General features: G+C 46.1%; 1 protein-coding gene across 9 annotated transcripts in view; it reads left to right on the top strand.

Moving 5' to 3' along the window:
• TBC1D8 (TBC1 domain family member 8) overlaps positions 1-27,410 on the top strand; it is a 141,079-nt gene that overhangs the window by 97,206 nt on the left and 16,463 nt on the right. For all 9 annotated transcript variants that reach the window (XM_086327922.1, XM_086327929.1, XM_086327923.1 and 6 more), the window contains 12 exons: positions 1,486-1,693; positions 5,048-5,242; positions 6,158-6,325; positions 7,605-7,755; positions 9,015-9,229; positions 9,816-9,933; positions 12,930-13,215; positions 14,110-14,239; positions 14,383-14,481; positions 15,714-15,782; positions 23,921-24,161; positions 24,995-25,060. In XM_086327922.1, the coding sequence (XP_086184048.1) occupies positions 1,486-1,693; positions 5,048-5,242; positions 6,158-6,325; positions 7,605-7,755; positions 9,015-9,229; positions 9,816-9,933; positions 12,930-13,215; positions 14,110-14,239; positions 14,383-14,481; positions 15,714-15,782; positions 23,921-24,161; positions 24,995-25,060 (1,946 nt within the window). The remainder of the gene's footprint in view (positions 1-1,485; positions 1,694-5,047; positions 5,243-6,157; positions 6,326-7,604; positions 7,756-9,014; positions 9,230-9,815; positions 9,934-12,929; positions 13,216-14,109; positions 14,240-14,382; positions 14,482-15,713; positions 15,783-23,920; positions 24,162-24,994; positions 25,061-27,410) is intronic.

The raw sequence follows: 27,410 nt of genomic DNA on the forward strand, positions 1-27,410 counted from the left end.
GGACAGAGGAGCCTGGTGGGCTGCAGTCCATGGGGTCACAGAGAGTCGGACACGACCGAAGTGGTTAGCACAAGCACAATAGTTGGTTTACAATGCTGAGTTAGTTTTAGGTATCAGATCAGATCAGTTGCTCAGTCGTGTCCGACTCTTTGCGACCCCATGAATCACAGCACGCCAGGCCTCCCTGTCCATCACCAACTCCCGGAGTTCACTGAGACTCACAGCAGAGTGATTCAGTTACCCATATACGTATATCCATTCTTTTTAAGATTCTTCTTCCATGTAGATTATCAGAGTATTGAGAAGAGTTCCTTGTGCTATACAGTCGGTCCTGTGATTACCTGTTTTACATATAGCAGTGTGTGTGTGTGTTAATCCTGAACTTCTAATTTACCCCTACCCTGCCTCTCCCCTTTGGTAACCATAAGTGTGTTTTCTAAGCCTGTGAGTCTGTTTTGTAAATAATTCATTTGTATAATTTTTTACATCCCACAAATCAGTGATATGGTATTTGTCTTTCTCTGTCTTACTTCATTTAATATGATAATCTCTGTATGTCCATCCCTGTTGCTGCACATGGCATTATTTCATTCTTTTTTTAAACGTATGAGTAATATTCTGCTGTATATATTATATATACCACATCTTCTTTATCCGTTCAACTGTGGATGGACATTCAGGTTGCTTCCACGTCCTGGCTCTTATAAACAGTGCTGCAATGAACATGGGTATGTGTATCTTTTTGAGTTACCATTTCCTCCCGCTATATGCCCAGAAGTGGGATTTCAGGGTCATATGGTAGCTCTATTTTTAGTTTTTTAAAAAATTTAGTTATTTTTAATTGAAGGATAATTGCTTTACAGTATTGTATTGGTTTCTATCAAACATCAGCATATTTTTAAGGAACCTCCACTCTGTTCTCCATAGCGGCTGCAACAATTTACATTTCCACCAACAGAGTAGGAGAGTCCATACTAGATTCTTACACATTTGCTTTGTGATAATTCATGGTGTTACTCAAACCAGGAAGGCAGACTTGCCCTGGTCTGTGTTCGCAGAGGTGACTTGTTCAGCCTTTGCTTCTCACTCCAAAGGCTGGCCATGGGGTAGGGAGGGGGCTGGAGAGGGGCAGGAACTGGGGGCCTAGCACCTTTCTGCATCCCCTTTTATACCAGGTTGTGCCAGGGGTTTAAAAGTGTTTTTATTTCTAATCTACCATGGACAGAGGAGCCTGGTAGGCTGCAGTCCATGAGGTCGCTAAGAGTCAGGCACGACTGAGTGACTTCACTTTCACTTTTCACTTTCATGAATTGGAGAAGGAAATGGCAACCCACTGCAGTGTTCTTCTTGCCTGGAGAATCCAGGGTCGGGGAAGTCTTGTGGGCTGCCGTCTATGGGGTCGAACAGAGTTGGACACGACTGAAGCGACTTAGCAGTGAGTTCAGTCACCATGTCTGCCTCTCTCCCTTCCCTCTCCTTTGCCAGGGACCTGGAAGCTAGGGCACAGAATGAGTTCTTCCGGGCCTTCTTCAGGCTGCCAAGGCGGGAGAAGCTGCACACCGTCCTGGACTGTTCCCTCTGGACCCCATTCAGCCGCTGTCACACCGCCGGGCAGATGTTCACCTCCGACAGTTACATCTGCTTTGCCAGCAAGGAAGCCGGCTGCTGCAAAGTCATCCTGCCGCTCAGAGAGGTAGACCTGTTGTCCTCCCAGGGGGCGGGGGGCGGGGGGGCCATGGTTGCTGGGAGACAGAGGGGATGGATGCGCACAGGGCAAGGCTCTGCCTCTGAGGATGGGTGAGTCTAGAGGGATGCTTGGCCTGAGTTGACCAGGGGCCCCTGCTTTTTTCTGTTGTTGCCTGGCAACCTGAAATTTGCATAGGTGTGAATGGTGAGAACAGGCACCCTGGCCTCCACATTATTGATAAAGCTCTTATAAAATGTTCATGCCTAGCAATGAAAGCTTTTCCAAAAGCCCTTAGGAAGGAGTCCTCCCTTTCACCCACCAGGAGGGAAGAGAAAAAAGTGACCTATTAAAAAATGACCTTTTGAAAAGAAATGTCAAGTTGCTTCATTTGTATATCTTTCTAGAATTTTATGTAAAAATTTAGAAAAATGAAGAATCCTCCTGCAGTGCAAGAAACACGGGTTCAATCCCTGAGTCAGAACCGTCCCTGGAGAAGGGAATGGCTACCTACTCCAGTATTCTTGCTCGAAGAATCCCATGGACAGAGGAGCCTGATGAGCTACAGTCGGTGGAGTTGCAAAGTCTAACACGACTGAGCAACTAAAACTGTCACTTTCCAGCTATAAAATTCCAGAGTTCTCTTCTTGGAAGTGGAGTCTGCTTTGAGATCTGTTGAGCTCAGTCCTGTGGTTTTGGGGCCTGTCTGTAGTGACAGGACCCACAGCTCTGCCAAATGTCAAGACTTCCAAACTCTTGCTGTTATAATGTACAGACTAAGCAGTATTCAGAAAAACTCAATTTTTTCATTCATGTGATTGGTTCCCATTTTTCTGCAGCAGATGACTTCATTTTACAAATGCCCTTAGAGCAGAGCAAGAATTCCTTATATAGTTATTTTTTAAAATTATATACATATCATGTGAAGTCAAGTGGGCCTTAGGAAGCATCACTATGAACAAAGCTAGTGGAGGTGATGGAATTCCACTTGAGCTATTTCAAATCCTAAAAGATGATGCTGTGAAAGTGCTGCACTCAGTATGCCAGCAAATTTGGAAAATGCAGCAGTGGCCATAGGACTGGAAAAGATCAGTTTTCATCCCAATCCCAAAGAAAAGCAATGCCAAAGAATGCTCAAACTACTGCACAATTGCACTCATCTCACACTAGTAAAGTAATGCTCAAAATTCTCCAAGCCAGGCTTCAACAGTGTGTGAACCGTGAACTTCCAGATGTTCAAGCTGGTTCTTAGAAAAGGCAGAGGAACCAGAGATCAAATGGCCAACATCCGCTGGATCATCAAAAAAGCAAGAGAGTTCCAGAAAAACATCTGTTTCTGCTTTATTGACTACGCCACAGCCTTTGACTGTGGATCACAACAAATGTGGAAGAATATTCCCATTCTGAAAGAGACGGGGACACCAGACCACCTGACCTGCCTCTCGAGAAATCTGTATGCAGGTCCGGAAGCAACAGTTAGAACTGGATAAGAAACGATGGACTGGCTCCAGATTGGGAAAGGAGTACGTCAAGGCTGTATATTGTCACCCTGTTTATTTAATTTATATGCAGAGTACATCATGAGAAACGCTGGGCTGGATGAAGCACAAGCTGGAATCAAGATTGCCGGGAGAGTTATCAATAACCTCAGATATGCAGATGACACCACCCTTATGCCAGAAAGCAAAGAAGAACTAAAGAGCCTCTGGATGAAGGTGAAAGAGGAGAGTGAAAAAGTTGGCTTAAAGCTCAAAGTTCAGAAAACTAAGATCATGGCATCTGGTCCCATCACTTCATGGGAAATAGATGGGGAAACAGTGGCTGACTTTATTTTTTGGGGCTCCCAAATCACTGCAGATGGTGACTGCAGCCATGAAATTAGAAGACGCTTGCTCCTTGGAAGAAAAGTTATGACCAACCTAGACAGCATATTAAAAAGCAGAGACATTACTTTGCCAACAAAGGTCCATCTAGTCAGGGCTATGGTTTTTCCAGTGGTTATGTATGGATGTGAGAGCTGGACTATAAAGAAAGCTGAGCACTGAAGAGTTGATGCTTTTGAGCTGTGGTGTTGGAGAAGACTCTTTAGAGTCCCTTGGACTGCAAGGAGATCCAACCAGTCCATCCTAAAGGAAATCAGTCCTGAATATTCATTGGAAGGACTGATGCTGAAGCTGAAACTCCAATACTTTGGCCACCTGATGCAAAGAGTTGACTCATTGGAAAAGACCCTGATGCTGGGAGGGATTGGGGGCAGGAGGAGAAGGGGATGACAGAGGATGAGATGGTTGAATGGCATCACCGACTCAATGGACATGAGTTTGAATAATCTCTGGGAGTTGGTGATAGGCAGGGAGGCCTGGCATGCTGCAGTCCATGGGGTCACAAAGAGTCGGACATGACTGAGCAACTGAACTGAACATATACATACATACCATTTTAACTATTTTTAAGTGTTGTGGTTCAGTGGTATTAAGTACATTCACGTTTTGTGCAACCATCACCAGAATTTTTTCATCTTTCCAAACTGACACCCTGTCCCCATTAAACAATAGCACCCCAAATCCCCCTCCTTCAGCCCTAGGCATCCACCACCGTCCTTTCTGCCTCTATGAATCCTGACTCTTCTGTGCTCAGTCATGTCCAACTCTTTGTGACCCTATGGACTACAGCCCACCAGGTTCCTGTGACCATGGAATTCTCTAGCCAAGAATACTGGAATAGGTTGCCATTTCCTCCTCCAGGGAATCTTCCTGACCTAGGGATCATATCTGCATCTCTTATGTCTCCTGCATTGACAGGTGGATTCATTACCACTGAGGTACCTGGGAAGCCCTGACCCCTGTAGGTCTCTTGTATCAGTGAAATCCTACAAAATTTGTCATTTTGTGACTGGCTGTATCACTTAGCAGAACGTCCTCAAGGTGAATCCATATTGCAGCACCTGTCAGAATATCCATCCTTTCTGGGACTTCCTGGGTCCAGTGGTTAAGAATCTGCTTGTCAATGCAGGGGACACAGGTTCAAGCCCTGGTCAGGGAACTAAGATCTTGTATGCAACATGGTTTGGCAAAAAAAAAAAAAAAAAAGAATATCCATCCCTTTTAAGACTGAATAATGTCCCACTGTGTGTAGACCCATGTTTTGGTTTTGTTCTCATCCGTTAATCCAGCCAGGGGCACTTGACTTACTCCCACTTTGGGCTGTTGTAAATACACCATATCCCATACTTTCTAACTTTGTACTGGTTCCTTATTGCAGTTATTGGGTTTGTCCTTCTCTCTCTGTTTACTGAATCTGCAATTGAACTCCTGCTCCTCTTCTCTCTTGCTGTGCCTCTGTGCTTGTGACTGTCTGCAACAGGTTGTGAGCATCGAGAAAATGGAGGACACGAGTCTGCTGCCAAACCCCATCATCGTCAGCATCCGGAGCAAGATGGCCTTCCAGTTCATTGAGCTCAGAGATCGTGACAGCCTGGTGGAGGGTCTGCTGGTGAGACTGAAGCTGGTGCATGCCGACCACCCTGTGCACTATGACACCACCCTGGATGAGGAGCTGGTATGATCTCTGGAGACAGCAGGAGTCTGTAAATGGAAAATCCCTTTTTTTCCCCCAGCACCTCTAGGGCAGATGTCTTCAAAGGGGAGTGCATGTAACAATGACCTACTTGGGTACCAGAAAAACGTCAGTGATGCTCGACCTGGGTAGCAGACAATCTGATACCATCTTTAATGCACTGGGTGTCCTGAGTGGGTATGGCAGGGTTAGAGGGGGTTGAAGGGGACTCACTTACAGGTTGGAGGGGCTAATGGGGCTCACAGGTTAGAGGGGTTGATGGGGTACACTCAGGTGTCAGGGATCAACAGGCCATCTTCTCAGTGGTTGGAGGGTTTGGTGGGGAATCAACACACAGGTGAGTGGACACCCTCTTTATTAGAGAGGTCAGTGCCCTCATCCCCCTGAGGTTGGAGGGGATGATGTTATAGTATTTGGGGGCAGGTGTAAGTTGCGCAAAGAGATGATTCACTGTCTTTAAGACTGGACAGCTGCCACGGGAGATCCAGATCTGCTGCACCTAGTCCCTGATTCTTTCACACCCGTCCTCCTTGTTTTTGGACCTCTTTTCATCTGAGTAGTGACAGGAGGAAAGGAGAGGAAGTCTCTCAGTTCCCTAGAGCCGCTCTCTCCAGACGCGCATCCTCAGGTCTAGATGCTGAAGGTGCGATGTTTCCTTCCTGGCCCCGCGCGGGGCCATGTTCTGTGAGCCAGGGAGCAGCGGTGCTGGGAAAGCCCCGTGGACCACGCTCCTTCCTGAGGATCAGCTCCGTTGGGTCTAGTGTTAGACTGCCTTTCTCGTAAGTCCCAGGCAGATAGGCATGTTTATTATACTCACACATCCAAAGACAAAGACTGCCCCGTAACTAAAGCAGGGACTTTCTCTTTTTGTCATTCTTTCTTTTCCTTCCCATGCAGACCTCACCCGTGTTTCATTCAACAAGCTTGTGCAGTGGCAGCCACAGGTTTGGGGGTCTTGAGATGGTGTCTTCGCAAAATAGCGAGGAAAGGGAGAAAGAAACGAGCCCACGGATGCACCCCGAGGCTTTCAGGCAGTCGGGCAGCCAGAGCCCGGACTCGAGATTGGTGAGTGACGTGGCTCCACCCTCACACGTGGAGGTGGTGGGGCGTGGCTTCCAGGCCCCTCCTGGGGTGGGCCTGACACAGGTTACTGGGCAACCCTGGGCACCTCATTGGCAAAAAGTGGAAGAGGGCAGAGATGCCAGTGGCCTGCACGCTTCCGGGTGGGTGGAGGATGTGGTGGGACGTTGGGGGGCAGTGACTTTCCACCTGCCCTTCAGGAAGCATCTATCCCTGCTCTCCTTGTGGGGTCTCCAGGTGCAGAACAAGTCTGGCTCCTTTTATGCAGTGGCATCAGCGGGACTCCTGGTACAGCGCTTCTTTTTTGGCCCCTGGCTGTTTTCTAGTTTTACTAAACTAAAAATACCTTGGATACACTTGTGATTGTTTTCTCCTCTGCAGGGAGACTCTGTGGGCAGTGCTTGAGTGGTAAATAGACTAGAAGCCGAGCTATGAGATGGTGCCCTGGCAGGAGGCACGCTGTGTGGGCACCGCCAGTACCAGGGTGGCTGTGAACAGGGTATCTGCCCCTTAGCCGCTTAATGGCTCATGTATCACGGATTGTTAGCTTTATTTATTCAGGGTGCAGCCTTCTGATGTGCTGTTCAGAGATGCTCACTGAATGCTCATTGTTTCAACAAATAAGAATATTGACTATATGTGTGCACCTCTCCCATGACTGGAGAATACAGATAATTAAGAGCATACATAAACTTCTTGTTTAAAAGGCATGGAAACATTCCTGCCAGCTAGGAATTCTAAAGAATTTTCAAAATTCATAGTTTGAAGAGATTTCCAGTTGCCTAGAGACATCGTCTCCTTCTCATCTCTGCTACTGAGAACGATGTCATTTTTTTTCCAGTTGGCAATTTTTCCTCTGGCTGTCAGGAAGTTCCAGGCAAATTATGAGAGCCCCTGGCTCCCCTCTGCCCTCTGAGCTGACCTGTTTCAGAAACTGGTTTGGCGTGGACATCCTGAGAGGCTTCCCCATCCTCACCCCGCCCCACCCTCCATCGGCTTTGCGTTCCCGTAGTAGTTCAGATGAGCACATTCTTACTGTCAACTTTGCCAAGGAAATGGCATTTTATTCATGTCAGGTCTCCCACGGGGCTCTGAATTCCTGACGGGCTAGTGACTTTTACATCCTGCATGCTGCTGGGCGTTCAGAGGTGTCTGCCCAGCGAATTGCCTGGCGCTGGTGGGTCCTCTCTCAGCTGAGGGAGCACCCTCTGTGACGGGCTGTGGACGGTGAGTCTTCATACACCGAGCATGTTTCCGCTTCCAGTCCAGGGAACAGATCAAGGTGAGCCTCTGGAACGACCACTTTGCGGAGTACGGCAGAACAGTGTGCATGTTCCGCACAGAGAAGATCCGGAAGCTGGTGGCCATGGGGATCCCCGAGTCCCTGCGCGGCAGACTCTGGCTTCTTTTCTCAGGTGAGGGTTCCGGGGTCTCCAGGCCCAGCTTTTATTTCTGGAGGCCCTGACCTGAGGCGGGGGTGGGGAGTGTGTGTGTGTGTGTGCATGCAGACGGGTCCTCTCGGCCTGTGATATGCCCGGCTGGGACCTTGGGACCTTCCTGTGTGGACTGTGGGCCAGGCTGCAGCAACCTCTGGGCTCTGGGGTCCCTGGTCAGCGTGAGGTCTGGCAGAGGGATTGCCTCCCCTTCAGCCGTGATTTTATGAGTCTCTTCATTGTCCTCAGAATTCTATTCAGAACCCCCTGGACATGCAGTGTCTAGATGTCTGGAGACCTGAAAACGTCTTCAAAAGTCGTTCACTTGTGTGCTTTACAATAACTCCCTCTGGGGACACTTCCTCCTGTGCCCCCGCTGCGGGGAATGCACACAGAGCCTGCCCGCATCTTCCTCCTGCTTTGCTGGATCTGGGACTCTCCCTCTGCTGCATTGGGGCATCTCTCATCTGACGCTTGCCGGTGGATGGGCTGAGCCTGGGGCCCAGGTCTCCAGAGGCATCTTCTGTGAGCCGTGTGGCGCCACTCGGTGAAGGAACGGGGGCCGACCAGCAGGAAGGGAGGGCCCTGCGGTCCAGGGTGTGACTGCTGCTCCTTTCGTGGTGCTGGGGGGATAGCAGCCAGGGCTCCACCTTTCTCGGAGACCCTCGGAGACGCCTTATGGGCGTCCTCGTGTGCTCCACAGAACATGTGCTCCATAGCTTTTTTAAAAATTAATTTGTACTTTATTTTGGTTGCACTGGGTCTTCATTGATGCACACTGGCTTTCTCTCGTTATGGCAAATAGGCCACATACATACATCTGTAACTGAGGAATACAACTGATTATAAGTATATTAGTATAAAGCTATTTTTAGCATGAGCTCTTCTCCCCCTCTCTCTGTAAGGTTATTCTTAGAAAAGCCATATTACTTCATTTTTCCTTTCTTTTTTGTTTTTAGCAGAAGTGAAGTTCCTTTTGGTCATGTGTGGTCTTAACTATTTTGTGTCGCTTAGATAGTGAGACCCCACTGAGGTCCTCCGACAGGACTGGCCCCTCCCCGTGTGGACTCTCTCCCAGAAATCAGCCCCATATTGGAGAAGAGCCGATTAACAGTGTTGTGAGAGTTTCAGTTGAACAGCAAAGGGACTCAGCCACACACAGACGCGTATCCATTCTCTCCCAGACTCCCCTCCCATCCAGGCCGCCACCTAACATTGAAATGTTACTTGTAAATCACCAGATGCCGTCACGGACCTTGCCGCGCATCCGGGTTACTACGGCAACCTGGTGGAGGAGTCCATGGGAAAGTGTTGCCTGGTGACGGAGGAGATAGAGCGGGACCTGCACCGTTCCTTGCCGGAGCACCCCGCCTTCCAAAACGAAACGGGCATCGCAGCGTTGAGGAGAGTCCTGACGGCCTATGCCCACAGGAACCCCAAGATTGGGTACTGCCAGGTGAGCTGGGCGCTGCAGGGCCATCCCAGACCAACCACCCAGGCCTCGGGTGCCGTGTTCTTAGCCATCTGTACCAAGGACTGTCCTGTGGAGGGAATCGGCCTCGTGGAGTCAGACAAGCTGATGATGTGGGAGGAGTGTTACCCAGTGCCCAGGAGAGTGTGGCATGAGCTGGCCCCTGTCCTCAGGAGGCCATTCGGCCTTCATGGCCTCCCAGCCTCCACTGCAGGAGCCACTCTGGAGGGTCCTATCTCTAAACTGTACAGAAGTCATCAGGATTATTTTTAAATCTGAACATAGACACAGAGATTAGTGGGGTTGGGTTCTGAGCCTAAGGCGTGCTCCACAGCCCAGCCCAGCATCACTCCCTGGGGGCCAGGGACAAAGCAGTCCAGCAGGTCTTGTGAGGCCCACGTTGATAACCGTGGTCATTCCAGATCAGTCTTGATTGGCTGGGTATACTGCATCTCTCATCTGTGTAGTCTGGACTTCTGTGGATCCCTTGGGCTTGTGTGTTGTTGAATGTCTGTGTGGTACACGTGACCTGCTCAGTAATTGTCCGCTCCCCTGTGAATCCCCTGAGCAGTCCATGAACATCCTGACCTCCGTTCTGCTGCTGTATGCTAAGGAGGAGGAAGCCTTCTGGCTGCTGGTGGCTGTGTGTGAGCGGATGCTGCCCGACTACTTCAACCACCGAGTCATTGGTAACTGCTCCCTTCCCCTCTGTCCCTCGGGGTGGTTATACAGAGACTCGGCTAGTCTCTGCACCAGCACTGTCTGACTCTTGAATCTTCAAAACTAACTGAATTAACTCTCTGCACAGTTTTGGCAAAAGGGTGGAATGTGGTAACCCAACTGCTTCTTAGCCACAAACTCTTACAGATTTTTTTTTCTTTTTGGCTGTGCTGTGTGGCATGAGGTATCTTAGTTCTCTGACCAGGAATCAAACCCATGCCTCCTGCAGTGGGAGCACAGAGTCTTAACCACTGGATCCCTGGGAAGTCCCCTCTTACAGATTTTTGGATAAAGAAAAATTATTTTATATGGATAGCTGAACTTAAGGAAAGAAAAATCCCTGGGTTCAAAAAGCAAGTCCAAAAGTGAAAACCACAGAGGTTTTTTACTGATGCTGAGGCCTGGAAAGAGAGGAGGGCTCATTCTTGGTCCCCAGGGAGCTTGCGGATAGTAGATGAGGGAGTAGAGCAACAATGGAGACCCTTGAGGCCCGACATCAAGGGCAGAGGAGGAGAGCTCCTCACTTATCCAGGCTGATTGTAAGAAAGGGCATCTGTGACTGCCCGGGCTCTGGGCAAACCTGTGTGTGACCCCTCAGTGCCCAGGCATGTGCGCCGCTGACCTTCGTGTGGTTGAGATTTGAATTTGCACCCTCTCTGTGATCCAGCTACCTCCTCGTGGAGAAAATGACACGGAAATTGCTCTGGCCAGGCGATACTCTTAGGGACAACGTATAGTAATCCAGAATGAGAGATGGGAATGGCCTAAACTTAGGGTGGCAGCCGTGGCATTAGAAACAGAAGAACCGGTGTGAGATGGAATTTGGCAAAGGACTGGATGTAGGGACAAGGCAGGAAGAAGAGGCTTGAAGACTGAGATCTAAAAACTGAGGGAGTATGATGACCACCGGGAGGGAGGGAGGTCTGGCTGGGAAGGAGGTGGCCTTTGACTTCTCCCCTGGCCCCCTTCCTGTGTTTGGGTGGCTAATTGGTTTGCTACCCTCTTCCGTTCATTTCAAAGGAGGTACTTAATGTTGTACAGAGCAGCAAGGAGTAACCAGAACCTCGAGGTCACTGGGGGGCCTGCTGTCCAAGCCCTCACTGGGTGATGTGACAGATGGTAGTCAGCAGTGAGCAGTAGACCCTCCATGATAATGTGACCACCACCCCAGTGCAGGGAACGTTTCTACAACCCACAGAGTTCCCTGCCACACACAACACCTGGTACTGATTTCTGTCACCACAGGTTTACTTGGCTTGTTCTTGAACTTGGAATAAATGTAATAGTAGAGAATGTTCTGACTTCCTTCGCTCAAGATACTGTTGGTGCATCAGCAGGTCCTTTTCATTGCCGCTTGCCATTTCATGGTGCGTTCACACCATGATTCTTTCATCCCAGTCATCGGAGTTTCCAGTTTCTTCTTATAAGTCCCAGTGAACATCCGAGTATAAGTCTTTTTGGAATATATATTGACACTTTTCTTAGGATTTACCCAGGAGTAGAATTCCTGGGTCACGGTTAGATATATGCTTAACTTTATAAGAAACTGTCAGTTTTCCAAAATGGACAAAACGTATTCACATTATCTCATACCAGCAACGCATGGGAGTTCCAGTTGCTCCATATCCCTGTTTATACTTGGAATTTTATGTCTTTTTAATTTTAGCCATTCTGGTGGGTTAGAGTGGTATATCGTGGTGATTTTAATTTCCATTTCTCTAATCATTGTTAATGATGTTGAATCTATTTTTCTGTGCTTATTGGCCATTTGTCACTTTAGAAATGTACAAATCTTTTGCTTTTTTTTTGTTTAAAGATTTGTTTATTGATTTCTTATTATCGAGTTGCTTCAGTTCTTTATTTTTGATTACAAAACCTTTGTCAGATATAGTTGCCACAAATATTTTCTCTGAGTTTGAAGTTTGCATTTTCATTTTATGAATGGTCTCTTTTGAAGAATACCAGTCTTTAATTTTGATGAAATCCAATTCATAATTTTTCTATGGTTAATGCTTTTGTGTCCTAAGAAATTTTAGCCTTTTGCCTGTATTTTCTTTTAGATGTTTTTTCAGCATTAGCTTTTATACCTAAGTCCATGACACATTTCATAGGTATTTTTCTGAATGGTTTGAGGTAGGAAGAGGGTCCCTTCCCCCTCCCCCGCCCACGTAGGTGGGCACTTGATTCAGCACTGTTTTATTTATAATTGAAGGGTAATTGGTTTACAATATTGTGTTGGTTTCTGCCATACATCAGCATGAATCAGCCATAGGTATACATATGTCCCTTCCCTCCTGAACCTCCCTCCTGCCTCCCACCCAATCCTACCCCTCTAGGGTGTCAGAGAGCACCAGTTGGGCTCCCTGAGTCATGTAGCAAATTCCCACCTGCTCTCTGTCTTATATATGGTAGTGCATATGTTTCAAGGCTACTCTCTCCTTTCGTCCCTTCCTCTCCTTCCCCGCTGTGTCCGTAAGTCTGTTTTCTGTGTCTGGGTCTCCACTGCTGCCCTGTAAATAGGCTCATCAGTACCATCTTTCTAGATTCTATATATATGCATTAATATACAATATTTGTTTTTCTCTTTCTGACTTACTCTGTATAATAGACTCTAGGCTCATCCACCTCATTAGGACTGACTCAAATGCGTTCCTTTTTATGGCTGAGTAATATTCATTGTATACCTGTACCACAGCTTCTTTATCCATTCATACTTTGATGGACATCTAGTTTGCTTCCATATCCTAGCTGTTGTAGATAGGAGCACTGTTTTTGAAAATGCCAGATGAAAATACTGTCCTTCCCCCATTGAATCACCTTGGTCCAAACATCAGAAGTCAGTGAACCAAGTGTGAGTCCTTTCCTGGACTCCCATCCTGTGTCATGGTTCTGTGTATCTCAGAGCAGCTCTAATCTGAGAGGGAGTGACTCCCTCCACAGCCAGTCTCCGTGGCTCCTTCCCCAGGGGCCCAGGTGGACCAGTCCGTCTTCGAGGAGCTCATCAAGGAGCAGCTCCCTGAGCTGGCGGAGCACATGCACGACCTCTCGGCCCTGGCGTCCATCTCCCTGTCCTGGTTCCTCACGCTCTTCCTCAGCATCATGCCCCTGGAGAGTGCCGTGAACGTGGTCGACTGCTTCTTCTACGATGGCATCAAGGCCATCTTCCAGCTGGGACTGGCTGTGCTTGAGGCCACTGCCGAGGGCCTGTGCAGCAGCAAGGATGACAGCCAGGCCTTCATGGTCCTCAGCAGGTGAGGCAGGGAGCCCGGCGGCTGGACTGGGCTGTCACTGTGGGGCTCCCCTCCACTCTGCCACCTTGTGGTCCCCTGTGGCCAAGCCATCAGCGACCTTGTCATCCTAGCCACCTTCCCTCGCTCCTGTCCACCAAGAGGCAGGAAGGTGAGGGTACTGCTGTCTTTCTCTGAACAGGTTCAAGTGTCCTAAGTCTAGATGGACCTCCAGTGACCTTGAACGGAAGGAGGGCAGGTGGGCAGGGAAACATGGGCCTCAGGAAGCCACCTGGGGGATGTGGACGTTTTGTGCACAGAAACGGGTGTGTTGCAGTGAAGGCAAAGCCCGCTAGCCCGGGGATGTGTGGAACTGAGGGCAAGCTGGCTGATAAATGACAAGTTCCTGTTCAGAATACTGTGGAAACACAGTATTTACATCACTGGAGAGTCAAAAAAGTGAAAGTGTTAGTCGCTTAGTCATGTCCTACTCTTTGCGACCCCATGGACTGTAGCCCACCAGACTCTGTCCATGGGATTTCCCAAGCAAGAATACTGGAGCAGGTTGCCATTCCCTTCTCCAGGGGATCTTCCCGACCCAGGGATTGAAACCTGGTGTGTCACATTGCAGGCAGATTCTTCACTGTCCGAGCCACCAGGGAAGCCAGAGTGTCAGAGACCTAGGAAAACTTCCTACGGCTCCAGGGGCACCATGTCCGTCTTCGTGTTCGTTTCTCCTTTTCTCTAGAATGAGTGTAGCTATAGCGGCCTGGCCTTTCACAGTGACTGGAGACAGAGGAGCCAGTTTGACAGTTGCTGCCCACGTCTGGGGCCCTGTGAAGGCGGTGGGGGCTGCGAGGTGCCCGGGTTGGGGAGGGGATGGTAATCCTGTGCTTTCCCGGTGTCTCATGTGCCCAGGTTTCTGGACCACGTCAAGAACGAGGACAGCCCGGGACCCCCGATTGGCAGCCACCACGCCTTCTTCTCTGACGACCAGGAGCCGTGTCCCGTGACCGACATCGCAGACCTGATCCGGGACGCCTACGAGGTACCTGGGCCCCATCCCCGCCTGTCCCTGCCCCCAGGTCTCTCGGGAGGTGAACTTCCAGGGAGGTGTTGGGGGCTGCTGCTTGTCTGCTGTCTGGATGCAGAGAGGATTCTGTGAGCAAGTGCTCCCTCTCTCCCCTGCAGAAATTTGGGGACCAGTCTGTGGCTCAGATCGAGCACATGCGCTGCAGGCACAGGATCCGAGTCCTCCAGGGCCACGAGGACACCACGAAGCAGAACGTGGTGAGTAGAGGCCGCCTCTGGACCACAGCTCCCGGCGGCTGGGCGCTGACCCGAGCTGGGCCTCCTGCTGCCTCCTGACAGGAGAGTGACAGCTTTTGTGTTTTTTTTGCATTAAATTAACAACTAAGTGGTTCAGATGGTAAAGATTCTGCTTACAATGCAGGGGACCTGGGTTCGATACCTGGGTCAGGAAGATGCCCTGGAAAAGGCAAAGGCAACCCACTCCAGTATTCTTGCCTGGGAAATCCCATGGACAGAGGAGTCTGGGGGGCTACAGTCCCTGGGGTCACAAAGAGTCGGTTACAGCTGAGCAACTAACGACAGCTTGACAGCGGTGAGCTAGTGAAGAAACAGCGTGGATTTAGTTTTAGAGTCAGACAGATTCTGAGGAAGTTAGCTACTGTGAGCCTCTGTCTCCCTGGTTGTAAAATGAGGATAACAACACTCATCGTGTGGGGTTAAATAAGGGACAATATAGAAGTTGCCCGGTGCCCAGAGCCTGCAGTCTTTTTTTTTTTTTAGGGGCCACTACTACTGGCGTAGGAAGTGGCACACCACTCCAATATTTATTCTTGCCAGGAAATCCCCATGGACAGAGGAGCCTGGCAGGTTACAGTCTGTGAGGTCACAGAGAGTCAGACAGGACTAAGTGCACATAATTAAAAAAAAAATCTATGTATTATTCATTTATTTTTGGCTGAGCTGGCTCTGCACTGCTGCGTGGGCTTTTCTCTAGCTGTGATGAGTGGGGGCGCCTCTCCAGTTGTGGTTCAAGGGCTTCTCATGGCTATGATGTCTCTCACTGTGGAGCACAGGCTCTAGGTGCACGGGCTTCCATGGTTGCGGCATGCGGGCTTAGCTGCTCTGTGGCCTGTGGGGATCTTCCCAGACCAGGGATCGAACCTTTGTCCCCAGCACTGGCAGGCTCTCTTAACCACTGGACCACCAGGGAAGTCCAGGCCTATAGTGCTGGTGGTTATGCTGCAGGAACTTGCCACCCAAGCCCTAGCCTTGCTAGTGTTTGGTCCTTTGCAAGTATTTAAATGCTTGTCCTGAGTCTTTGATGTGTGAATGAGAAAGGTTGAGGATGAAGCCCTGAGAAAGTCTCCATAAAGCCATCTCTGGATGATCTGGGCGCCCAGCGTCCACTCCAGTGGGACGCACCTTCTTGACCCCTGATCCTCCAGGGCAGGCAGAGCATTCACTCCATGCCTGTTTGTTCTTTCCTCCAGCTCCGAGTCGTTATCCCAGAAGTCTCTGTCCTTCCTGAAGACCTGGAGGAGCTCTACGATTTATTCAAGGTAGGAGACTCGGCGGGGTAAGGAAGCGACAGACCCTGAGTCAGGCCGCAGCCGAGGCTGCCCACCTGCGGCGGGGAAGGGCCAGCATGGGCCTGCTGAGTGCAGCGAGGCTAGGGCGGCCCCTGCCAGCTGGCTCTGGCTTGACGGTACCTGCTGAGCCCGTGCATGAATGCTGCTGCGCTCGGCCCAGAGGCCCTCAGTGACGGGGACGCACCCCACACTGCCCAACAGCAGTTCCCAGTCAGCCGTGGACACACAGTGATTCTTACTAAACTGTCTCCTTGTATCCATTTTTTTCCTGTTGTTATTTTTTAAGTTGAAGTATAGTTGATATACAATGTTGTCTTTGATTCTGGTGTATAGCACAGTGATTCAGTTATACACATATTGTATTTTTTCATTATAGATTATTACAAGGTATTGAATATAGTTTCCTGTATCACCTCACGTACGTTTTACTCATAACACCACCTACAAGACGTGTATACATATTTTTTGGTTTGTGGGGCTGGTCTGGATGCTTATTTATGTTCTGTTTTCCTTGATGCTGTTATTAATACTTTTTCATGTTGCCATATGATCTTATTTTTAAATCAGTTTACAACTTGTCCTGTTGGTAATGCTTAATAGTTGGTGGCCATTCCCTTTTTCAGGGGATCTTCCAGACCCAGGGATCGAACCTGGGTCTCCCCCATTGCAGGCAGATTCTTTACCATCTGAGCCACTAGGGAAGCCCCAGTACTTAATACAGTAAACTGTATTTTGAATATTTGGGTATTTAGGTGGATTCCCAGCTCTTGCTACTTACATCATCCTGCAAAGACCATTTTCAAGTGCCTTCCTAGAAATTTTCTTGCTCGAAACAGTCAGTAGAAATGGGGAAGAGAGGCAGACAGTGGACCCACTCCTGACAGCTTCGGCGGTGAAGGGGAGAGGAGCAGAGCGCCGGCCAGCAGAGCAGTGGCAGACCCAGAGGAGTCTGGCCACTGGAGCTCTTCGGGTGGGGACTCTGAGCGCTTGGTTCCTCTGAACTTGAATTGCCGTGTACTTGAAATAGTCCCGAGCAGCGTGTAGGCTCTGAGTGGAGCCACAGAGCCGTCTGGCCCTCCTGTGGCCGTCGCGTCACTGCCTGCTGCGGTCACTGACGTGCGTGGCTGCTCAGTCAGCTGCTGGCACTCCTCACCCCTCGTCAGCAGGACGTGTGATGAGGACTCCTGTAAACATCACTGGTTTTCAAGTTGTATAGTTTTCTCTGTTGCATGAAGAGAAAATACAGAGTCAAAGGTGACTTGGTGTCCCATGCCCCACCTCTCTTTGTCAAGTAAAACAGTGAATACTAGAAACACAATAGCAGGTAAACCAAGGTGATATTTAGCGTGAAGAGTCTAATTTCTTTAGGGCTGACTGTTCTCAATTTGGGAGAATAAGACACGTCGGACATCTGAACTTATATAACTTAAAAGATTGCTTTAAGTTCACCATGAACGGCATTAAGTACTAACCATATTATTAAACTTTCATACAAGGAGTATTTAAAGAAGACAGCCAGCCATTTCCTGTTTCCTATTTCTATCTTTTCTGTGAACGATGTGGGTGAAATTTATTTTCGTATTTGTTGTTAGCTCTGCAGCCCTTCATTTGTGTAGGGCTGACTACAAATGTTAACTGTGACTACAACGCCAATTTCAAGATAACACTTCCAAAAGGAATTTCAGTGAGACAGCGTCATAAGCGTGGCATCTCGTTCTGTGGCACAACCTGAGGCACCGCCCGTGTGCACCAGGGTCGTCCTCACGCCCCGCAGAACAACCCGCAGGCTGCCCCCACCTCAGCTCTTGCTCCTGACCTTCTCTGAATTTCCTTGGCTTTTGTAGTCTGACCTCATATATTTAATTAATTAATTTTTTTGGTGTTCAGGATGTTTATTAGGGAGTAGTCTTTTTCTTTAACTTTTTATTTTATTTTATAGCTGATTAACTATATTGTAGTTTCAGGTGGACAGCAGAGCGACTCAACCGTACACATACATACATATATCCATTCTGACTTCATATATCTTAACGCTTGTTTTTTTGTTGTTTTTGTTTTATTTTAATTGGAGGCCATTTACTTTACAATATTGTATTGGTTTTGCCATACATTGACATGAATCCGCCACAGGTGTACATGTGTTCCCCATCCTGAACCCCCCTCCCACCACCCTCCCCTTCCCATCCCTCTGGGTCATTGCAAGATATAAGGTTCCCTAGTTGGATTTTGCATGTGTCTCTTGTCTTTTGAACCAGAGGTTCATTTTCCCAGGGAAAGGGCCACAAAGAGATACCCTTACATTGTTGAATAAATATGTGATAGGTTCTCATTAAGGATTAAAGAGTGGCCTTAACTTCCCTGCATCCTTTCCTAAGCCTGGGATGTACAGGTGTGACTGTTCTCTTTGTTAACAAACAGTCTTCTCTGACTGTCTTTTTTACAAACTCTTTCCTATTAAAGATGAACAGTGTGTACTTAGTGAATCCACTTTTATTCTGAATTTAAAGTCATCTTTCTTTTTTGCCTGAATGCAGTTCTTTTTTTTTCTGTTTCATTGAGATATAATTGACCTACAGCATTGAGTGTAAGCGGTACAGCATAGTGAATTACATATATTGCAAAATGATTCACAGTAGGTTAACATCCATCATGTCATTTGTTATTCAGTTGCTCAGTCGTGTCCAACTCTTTGCAACCCCATGGACTGTAGCACGCCAAACTTCCCTGTCCTTCACCATCTGCCAAATCTTGCTCAAACTCCTGTCCATTGAGTCGGTGATGCCATCCAACCATCTCGTCCTCTGTCATTCCCTTCTCCTCCCGCCTTCAATCTTTCTCAGCATCAGGATCTTTTCTAATGAGTTGGCTCTTCACATCAGATGGCCGAAGTATTGGAGCTTCAGCTTCAACATCAGTCCTTCCAATGAATATTCAGGATTGATTTCTTTTAGGATTGACTGGTTTGATCTCCTTTGCAGTCCATGGGACTCTCAAGAGTCTTCTCCAACTCCACTTTCAAAAGCATTAATTCTTTGGCATTCAGCCTTCTTTATGGTCTAATTCTCACATGTATACATGACTAGAAAAACCATAGCTTTAACTATACAGACCTTTGTTGGCAAAGTAATGTCTCTGCTTTTTAATATGCTATCTAAGTTTGTCATAGCTTTTCTTCCAAGGAGCAAGCATCTTTTAATTTCATGGCTGCAGTCACCATCTGCAGTGATTTCGGAGCCCCCAAGAATAGTCTCTCACTGTTTCCATTGTTTGTCCGTCTGTTTGTCATGAAGTGATGGGGCTGGATGCCTTGATCTTAGTTTTTTGAATGTTGAGTTTTAAGCCAACTTTTTCACTCTCTTCTTTCACCTTCATCAAGAGTTCGTCTTTGCTTTCTGCCATAACGGTGGTGTCATCTGCGTATCTGAAGTTATTGATATTTCTCCCAGCAATCTTGATGCCAGTTTATGCTTCATCCACTCCAGCATTTCTCATGACGTACTGCTCTGCATATAACTTAAATAAGCAGGGTGACAATATACAGCCTTGTCATACTCCTTTCCCAGTTTTGAATCAATCTGTTGTTCCATGTCCAGTTCTAACTATTGCTTTTTGACCTGCATACAGGTTTCTCAGGAGGCAGGTAAGGTGGTTTGATATTACCATCTCTTTAAGAATTTCCCAGTTTGTTGTGATCCACACAGTCAAAGAAAGGCTTTAGCACAATCAATGAACCAGAAGTAGATGCTTTCCTGGAATTCTCTTGCTTTTTCTATGATCCATTGGATGTTGGCAGTTTGATCTCTGGTTCCTCTGCCTTTTCTAAATCCAGCCTGACCATCTGGAAGTTCTCAATTCACATATTGTTGAAGCCTTCCTTGGAGAATTTTGAGCATTACTTAGCTAGCATGTGAGATGAGTGCAATTGTGCAGTAGTTTGAGCATTCTTTGGCATTGCCCTTCTTTGGGATTGGAATGAAAACTGACCTTTCCCAGTCCTGTGGCCACTGCTGAGTTTTCCAAATTTGCTGGCATATTGAGTGCAGCACTTTCACAGCATCATCTTTTAGGATTTGAAATAGCTCAGCTGGGATTCCATCTCCTCTACTAGCTTTTTTCATAGTGATGCTTCCTAAGGCCTTCTTGACTTGGCATTCCAGGATGTCTGGCTGTAGGTAAGTGATCACACCATTCTAATTATCTGGGTCATGAAGATCTTTTTCGTATAGTTCTTCTGTGTATTCTTACCACCTCCTCTTAATATCTTCTGCTTCTGTTAGGTCCATATCATTTCTGTCCTTTATTGTGCCCATCTTTGCATGAAATGTCACCTTGGTATTTCTTATTTTCTTGAAGAGATCTCTAGTCTTTTCCATTCTATTGTCTTCTTCTCTTTGCAGTGTTCACTTAGGAAGCCTTTCTTATCTCTGCTTACTATTCTTTGGAACTCTACATTCAGATGGGTATATCTTTCCTTTTCTCCTTTACTTTTCACTTCTCTTCATTTCGAAGCTATTTGTAAGGCCTCCTCAGACAACCATTTTGCATTTTTGCATTCTTTTTCTTGGGGATGATTTTGATCACTGTCTCCTATACAGTGTTAAAATACCTCAGTCCATATTTCTTCAGGCACTCTATCAGATCTGATTCCTTGAATCTATTTGTCACTTCCACCGTATAATCATATAGATACAAAAAAAAAAAAAAAAAAACCCAAAGCAACAAAAATGGTTTTTTTCTTGTGATGAGAAATTTTAGGACCTACTCTCAGCAACTTTGGAATATACCATACAGCAGTGCTAAGTGTAGTCATCGTGATATACATACATCCCCAGGACTCATTTGTCTTTTAACTGGAAATTTGTACCTTTTGACCACCACCATCTTATTCTACAGCCCACCCCCAGCTCCTGCCTCTGGTAAAACCACGAATCTGATCCTTCTCTATGACTGGAATCATTTGTTATATTGTTTTAGATTCCACTTACAAGATCATATAGTATTTGTCTTTCTCTGACTTATTTCACTTACTATAGTGCCCTCAAGGTCCACCCAGATATAAAGCAGTGTTTTAAATTATATAAACCCATGTTTGTGACGTCTGTCCCTTATTCTCTGAAACTGAGAACAGTTTTATTAGTCTTCTCTCTGCATGTGAGATGGGAACTATCTGTACTTGGTAGCATAGACTTGGTGTCAGGGGCCACTCTAGGAAACACCCGGGACCTGAAACACTGCCTTGTGTTAATACAGTCCCAAAGTGCGCTTTTTAAAAAATTGGAGTATAGCTGTTTTATGTTGTTAGTTTCAGCTGTATGACAGTGTGAATCAGCTGTATGTAGGCATGTGTCCCCTCACTCTTGACCCTCCCTCCCACCCCTCTTGGTCATCATAGACACTGAGCTGAGCTCCCTGTGCCGTGCGGCAGCTTCCCGCTAGCTGGCTGTTTCAACTTGCATTGCTGTGTGTGTGTGTCTACAGAGGATACAGTAAAAAGGGAAAGAAATCAGGAATGAGATTCACCAGCTGTTGTTAACATTCAGCTAAATGTATTCACTTCTGGATTATCAGGCCCTGGAGAGCATTTGATTTGTTTAATATTATTTTGCCTGCTTCTGTGTTCTGGTTAATACTTTTATTTTTGAAAGTTAATTTAAAAACACAAACTGAAACAAAAATATACAATATATATATATTTCTATGCTATATATATTTATATAAAAATACATATATAGTGTATAGACTAATACCTACACTCACTATTTAAAAAGAAAAATAACTAAGCAAAATTTAAAGAGTCTTATCCTGTCTGTGCCTATAGTCCCATTTTGTACAGTAATTACTGTTACAGTATATGGTGAATCTGATTCCTGATTGCTTTCCCTTTTTACTGTATCCCTCTGTAGACACACACACAAGCAATGCACTCTTACTTTTTTTTCCATATAGAAATGAGATTGTGCTACACACAGCGGTCTGCAGTTTCTAAAATTTTATGGCCACACCATGTAGCATGTGGAATCTTATTTCCCTGACCAGGGATCGACCCTGTGCTGCCTGCATTGGAAGCATGGAGTCTTAACCACTGAACCAGAGAAGTCCCTGCAGTTTTTACCATGGGCATTCTTCTAGAGTCAGTATCTGCAGATCTTTTCTCATTCTTTTTTAGTGACAGCAGAATTCGATTGTAGGGCTGAACCACAGCTTATTCACCTTTCGCCTGCTGAAGGCCATCTATCTCGTTTCCAGTTTTTCTGCTTTATAAACAGTGCTGTGCGGAGCATCCTTGAGCCTTTCTCCAGACACCTGTGCTGCTGTTTCTGTAGGACGGGTTCCTTAGGGATGCACAAACCAAATTTCAGTCACTGTTGCTAAAGTGTTCTAGATCTTTCAGATTTCAGTTCCACTGATGATGTCTAAAAGTGTTCATTTCCTAATGTTTCACACTCAGCTATCATTTAATATTATGATCTTTAAAAATTTTGCGAGCCTTGTAGAAAATTGCATTTCGCTTTTAAAAAACTTTATTTATTTATTTGGTTGCACTGGGTCTTAGTTGTGGCACACGGAATCTTCAGTGTTCACTGAGGCATGCGGGATCTTTTGTTGTGGCCTGTGAACTCTTGCTGCAATGTGTGGGATCTGGTTCCCTGACCAGGGATTGAACCTGAGCCCCCTGTGTTGGGAGTACCGGCATCTTAGCCAGTGTACCACTAGGGAAGTCCCAGAAAATTGCATTTCATTTTAACTTAAATTTGCGTACTCATTAGTGAGGTTGCATACCCTTTTGTAAATTTATTGGCTAACTGTCTACTTTCTTGTATCATCTCTTCGTATCCTTTGCTGATTTTTGTATTGGCTTCTAGGATTCTGTGTAAATTGGTTGCACTGGTCTTTAGCTTTTATAACTGTGTTCTTCTGGATAGGATTCTGAGGGCCTCTAGCTAGCATGAAAGGATGACAAAAATATACACGCAAATTCACAGCATGTCTTGGGTTTTGAGAAATGGGAATTTACGAGACCTTCATTTTACACTTAAAAGTTCTTACAGTACTTCTCATCGTTCTGCAAAGGCTTTTTGAAGAACATGGCTGCTGGTAATATGCAGTAAAATTATAAATGGCATTTTGGTCTCCATCTGAGCACAGGCACGGGGATGGTAGAGCATCTGTGCTTGTTCCTGTGCCATCCTGTGGGCAGAGGGCACTGAAGTCGTGAAAGGATTCTGAGTCAGTGAGCCGAAGCGTCCCACGAGATGATGTAGTACAGGTGCAAAAGATACATTCTTGAAGAGCTAGCTGGTCCTCAGTGATCAGTGGTGGGGCCCGTGTTGATTGCTTTAGTTTTCAGTCTATTCCCAAGACTTCAAATGGTCTTTTTTTTTTCTTTTAAATTTTTGACTTGTTAATATGGTCATGTGGTTCAAAATTCAGAACGTATAAAAAACAGCATGTAGTAAAAACGCTTGCTTTTTAATCTGGGTGCCTGCCCCTGTCTTCTACCCCCACAGGTAACCAGCGATGCTAGTTTCTTCTGTAGTCTATAGATTTATCTAGTAGTTTTTTACTTTTGAATAATACAATTTTAAGTGAAAATATCAGAATAAAAATTGTACGACTTCTTTAATCAAAACAATGATAGCCGAGCTATACATTTCAAAATTGCTAAAATGGGGACTTCCCAGTGGTTAAGACACCATGCTTCCACTGCAGGGTTCATGGGGTAAATCCTTGGTCAGGGAACTAAGATCCCGCATGCCACATGACCCAAGAAAATAGAAAAAAAAAATTTTTTTTTTAATTATTAAAATGGTAAATTTGATTAAGTATATCTAGCTACAGTGAAAAAAAGAAACCTTAATTTTAAAAATGTCAAAATTACATATGCATGTAGGCAAGGACTACAGGGTAATAAGCGAAAACTTTTACATGTCTGGTTGGAGCGATGACACGGTTAGTTTTTTCATTTTTTGTGTTATAATGGTGCTTATTTGCTGCTTAATAATTTTGCAAAGCAAGCTAGGAGAGAAGGCCAGGCTGGCTTTGGCCTTCACGTGTGTGGCCTCCCTGGGGAGCCACTGCCCCTTACAGGCCCCTCTCCTTCCTGGTAGAGAGAACACATGATGAGCTGCTACTGGGAGCAGCCTCGGCCCATGGCCCCACGCCACGACCCCAGCAGGCCCTACGCAGAGCAGTACCGCATAGACGCCCAGCAGTTTGCACGCCTGTTCCAGCTCGTCTCGCCGTGGACCTGCGGGGCCCACACGGAAATCCTCGCAGAAAGGACTTTCAGGCTTCTGGACGAAAACATGGACCACCTTATCGAATTCAAAGCATTCGTGAGCTGCCTCGGTATGACTCTGTGGGTCTTTTCTTCAGTGAGTTCATACGGGATGTGAATCTGTGAACACAAGACAAAGGGATAGTGAAGCAGGCACATCCACTCAATGAAATAGATCTGTGACTCGCCCGATGTGGTTTGGGGACTTTAGAAAGCCCTCTGCAGGCTCCTCTCATGACCCCTCTTATGCTTCCTAAGGGTCACGGTGGGGAGGGGAGGCCAGGTGCTCAACATTAAAGGTCATTGACCATGTGCTTCTGGGCACCCAGGGTGTGGTGATGGGTTGTTAGGAGACACCTTCCTAACTCATTTAAAAAAACAAACACACACTTTTTAATTGAAGTGTATTTGATTTATAATATTGTATAAATTTCAGATATACAGCACAGAGATTCAGTTGTACAAGTCATATATGTATGTGTGTGTATATATATATATATTTTTCAGATTCTTTTCCCCTATAGATTATTACCCAATATTGATTATAGTTCCTTGTAATACAAGGAACTATACAATAGGTCCTTACTGGTTGTTTATTTTACACATAGTGGTGTGTATGTTAATCCTCACCTCATTTGTCCTTCCCACTACCCACGTTCCTAACTCTTGCAGCTAAAATTAAAATCTTTCTGAAGCTGTGAGGCCAGATAAGATTCCCAAGGTTATCTTGCAGCTCTTCTCACATTTTCTTTCCACACACACTGTGTCTGGAGAGGTGGGAGATGAAGTGTCAGGTCAACAAACACTGCCTCACTACGTTCTCTCTACACTGACTGTGTCCTGACACCTGGATTTGAACCATTTGCCTCTGCTCAGTCTCTCTCTCTCTCCTTTAATTTTGCAGATATTATGTATAATGGAGAAATGAATGAGAAAATTAAACTGTTATATCGGCTTCATATCCCTCCAGGTAAGAAATTCTAAGTAGAAAATGAGGCTCTGTTGTGCCTTGACCTGGATCAACTTTGAGCATGACCTTGAGGTTCTTCTCTTTTTAAACGTATTTAAACTTGAGGCAAGACATTTCTAGTTTGGAGGGGCTGGACAGGTTTGACGTACCATGTTGTGTGGCCTGTGGCAGGGGTTCCCAAACCCGAGTGTGCATCAGAATCATTTGGGCAGCCTGTTATAACACAGGATGCCTGGCCTACCTGTTCTGATTCACTGGGTCTGAGGACCACACTTCAAGAACCACCAGCCTGTGGGATGTGGGGGAAACAAACCTTGGTTGCCTCTATAGATGGTTATTGTAGCTTACTGTTTTGTCTTGTTGTTTCCAATGAGGCAAAACTGGTATATAATATTGTATTTAGTTTCAGGTGTAAAACATAATGGTTCAGTCTTTGTATACACCACAAAGTGATCACCACAGTAAATCTCGTTACCATTTGTCACCATAAAATTGACCTCCTTCACCTGTTTTGCCCACCTCTCAACCACTTTCTCTTCTGATAACCATCTGACCTCTGTATCAAGGAGTTTTATTTGTTTCATTTTTTAGATTGCACATATAACTGAAACTGTATAATATTTGTCTTTCTCTGACTTATTTGCTTAGCATAATGCCCTCAAGGTCCATCTATATTGTTGCAAATGATAAGATTTTCTTCCTTTTTCTGGCTGAGTAGTATTCTGTTGTGTGTATGTATGCGTGTGTGCAACTTTACTGAATTCATATATACCAAGAGTGTTTTAGTGGAACCTTTAAGGTTTTCTACATATGGTATCATGTCATCTGCTTCCCTTGTGGCTCAGATGGTTAAGAATCCGCCTGTAATGCGGGAGACCTGGGTTTGATCCCTGGGTTGGGAAGACGGCCTGGAGAAGGGAAGGGCTACCCACTCCAGTATTCTGGACCATAGAATTCCATGGACTGTATAGTCTATGGGGCTGCAAAGAGTTGGACACGATTGAGCAGCTTTCACTTTCACTTAAGATTTTCTACATATGGTGTCACGTCATCTACAGATAGTGACAGTTTTACTTCTTCCTTCCCAACATGGATGCCTTTCATTTCCTGTTCCTGCCTATTTGTCTGGCAAACACTTCCAGTGGTGTGTTGAATAAAAGTGGGCAAAAGTAGGCATCCTTGTTTTGTTCCTGATCTTAGAGGAAATGGCTTTTAGCTTTTCACCATTGAGTATGATGTTAGCTGTATTTGTCATATGGCCTTTATTACATTGAGGTGCATTACCAAAATCACTGCAGATGGTGACTGCAGCCATGAAATTAAGACGCTTGCTTCTTGGAAGAAAAGTTACGACCAACCTAGACAGCATATTAAAAAGCAGAGGCATTGCTTTGCCAACAAAGGTCCGTCTAGTCAAAGCTTTGGTTTTTCCGGTGGTCATGTATGGATGTGAGAGTTGGACTATAAAGAAAGCTGAACCCTGAAGAGTTGATGCTTTTGAACTGTGGTGTTGGAGAAGACTCTTGAGAGTCCCTTGGACAGCAAGGAGATCAAACCAGTCCATCCTAAAGGAAATCAGTCCTGAATATTCACTGGAAGGACTGATGCTGAAGCTGAAACTCCAGTACTTTGGCCACCTGATGCGAAGAGCTGACTCATTGGAAAAGACTCTGATGCTGAAGGTGGGAGGAGAAAGGGATGACAGAGGATGAGATGGTTGGATGGCATCACCAACTCAATAGACATGAGTTTGAGTAAGCTCCAGGAGTTGGTGATGGACAGGGAAGCCTGGCATGTTGTAGTCCATGGGGTTGCAAAGAGTCGAACATGGCTGAGCAATTGAACTGAACATTTCCTAAATAACCACTTTAAGAATTTTTATCATAAATGTATACTAAATTTTGTCATGCTTTTTCTGCATCTGTTGAGACAATCAAAATTCTCCAAGCCAGCCTTCAGCAATACGTGAACCGTGAACTTCTAGATGTTCAAGCTGGTTTTAGAAAAGGCAGAGGAACCAGAGATCAAATTGCCAACATCCGCTGGATCATAGAAAAAGCAAGAGAGTTCCAGAAAAACATCTATTTCTGCTTTATTGATTATGCCAAAGCCTTTGACTGTGTGGATCACAAAAACCTGTGGAAAATTCTGAAAGAGATGGGAATACCAGACCACCTGACCTGCCTCTTGAGAAACCTGTATGCAGGTCAGGAAGCAACAGTTAGAACTGGACATGGAACAGCAGACTGGTTCCAAAAGGAAAAGGAGTACATCAAGGCTGTATATTGTCACCCTGCTTATTTAACTTCTATGCAGAGTACATCATGAGAAACGCTGTGCTGGAAGAAGC

This window comes from Bos grunniens, chromosome 11 (assembly GCF_055505025.1).
Source record: "Bos grunniens cultivar Pamir isolate PY7600 chromosome 11, Bosgru_T2T1.0, whole genome shotgun sequence".
Classification (NCBI taxonomy): domain Eukaryota; kingdom Metazoa; phylum Chordata; class Mammalia; order Artiodactyla; family Bovidae; genus Bos; species Bos grunniens.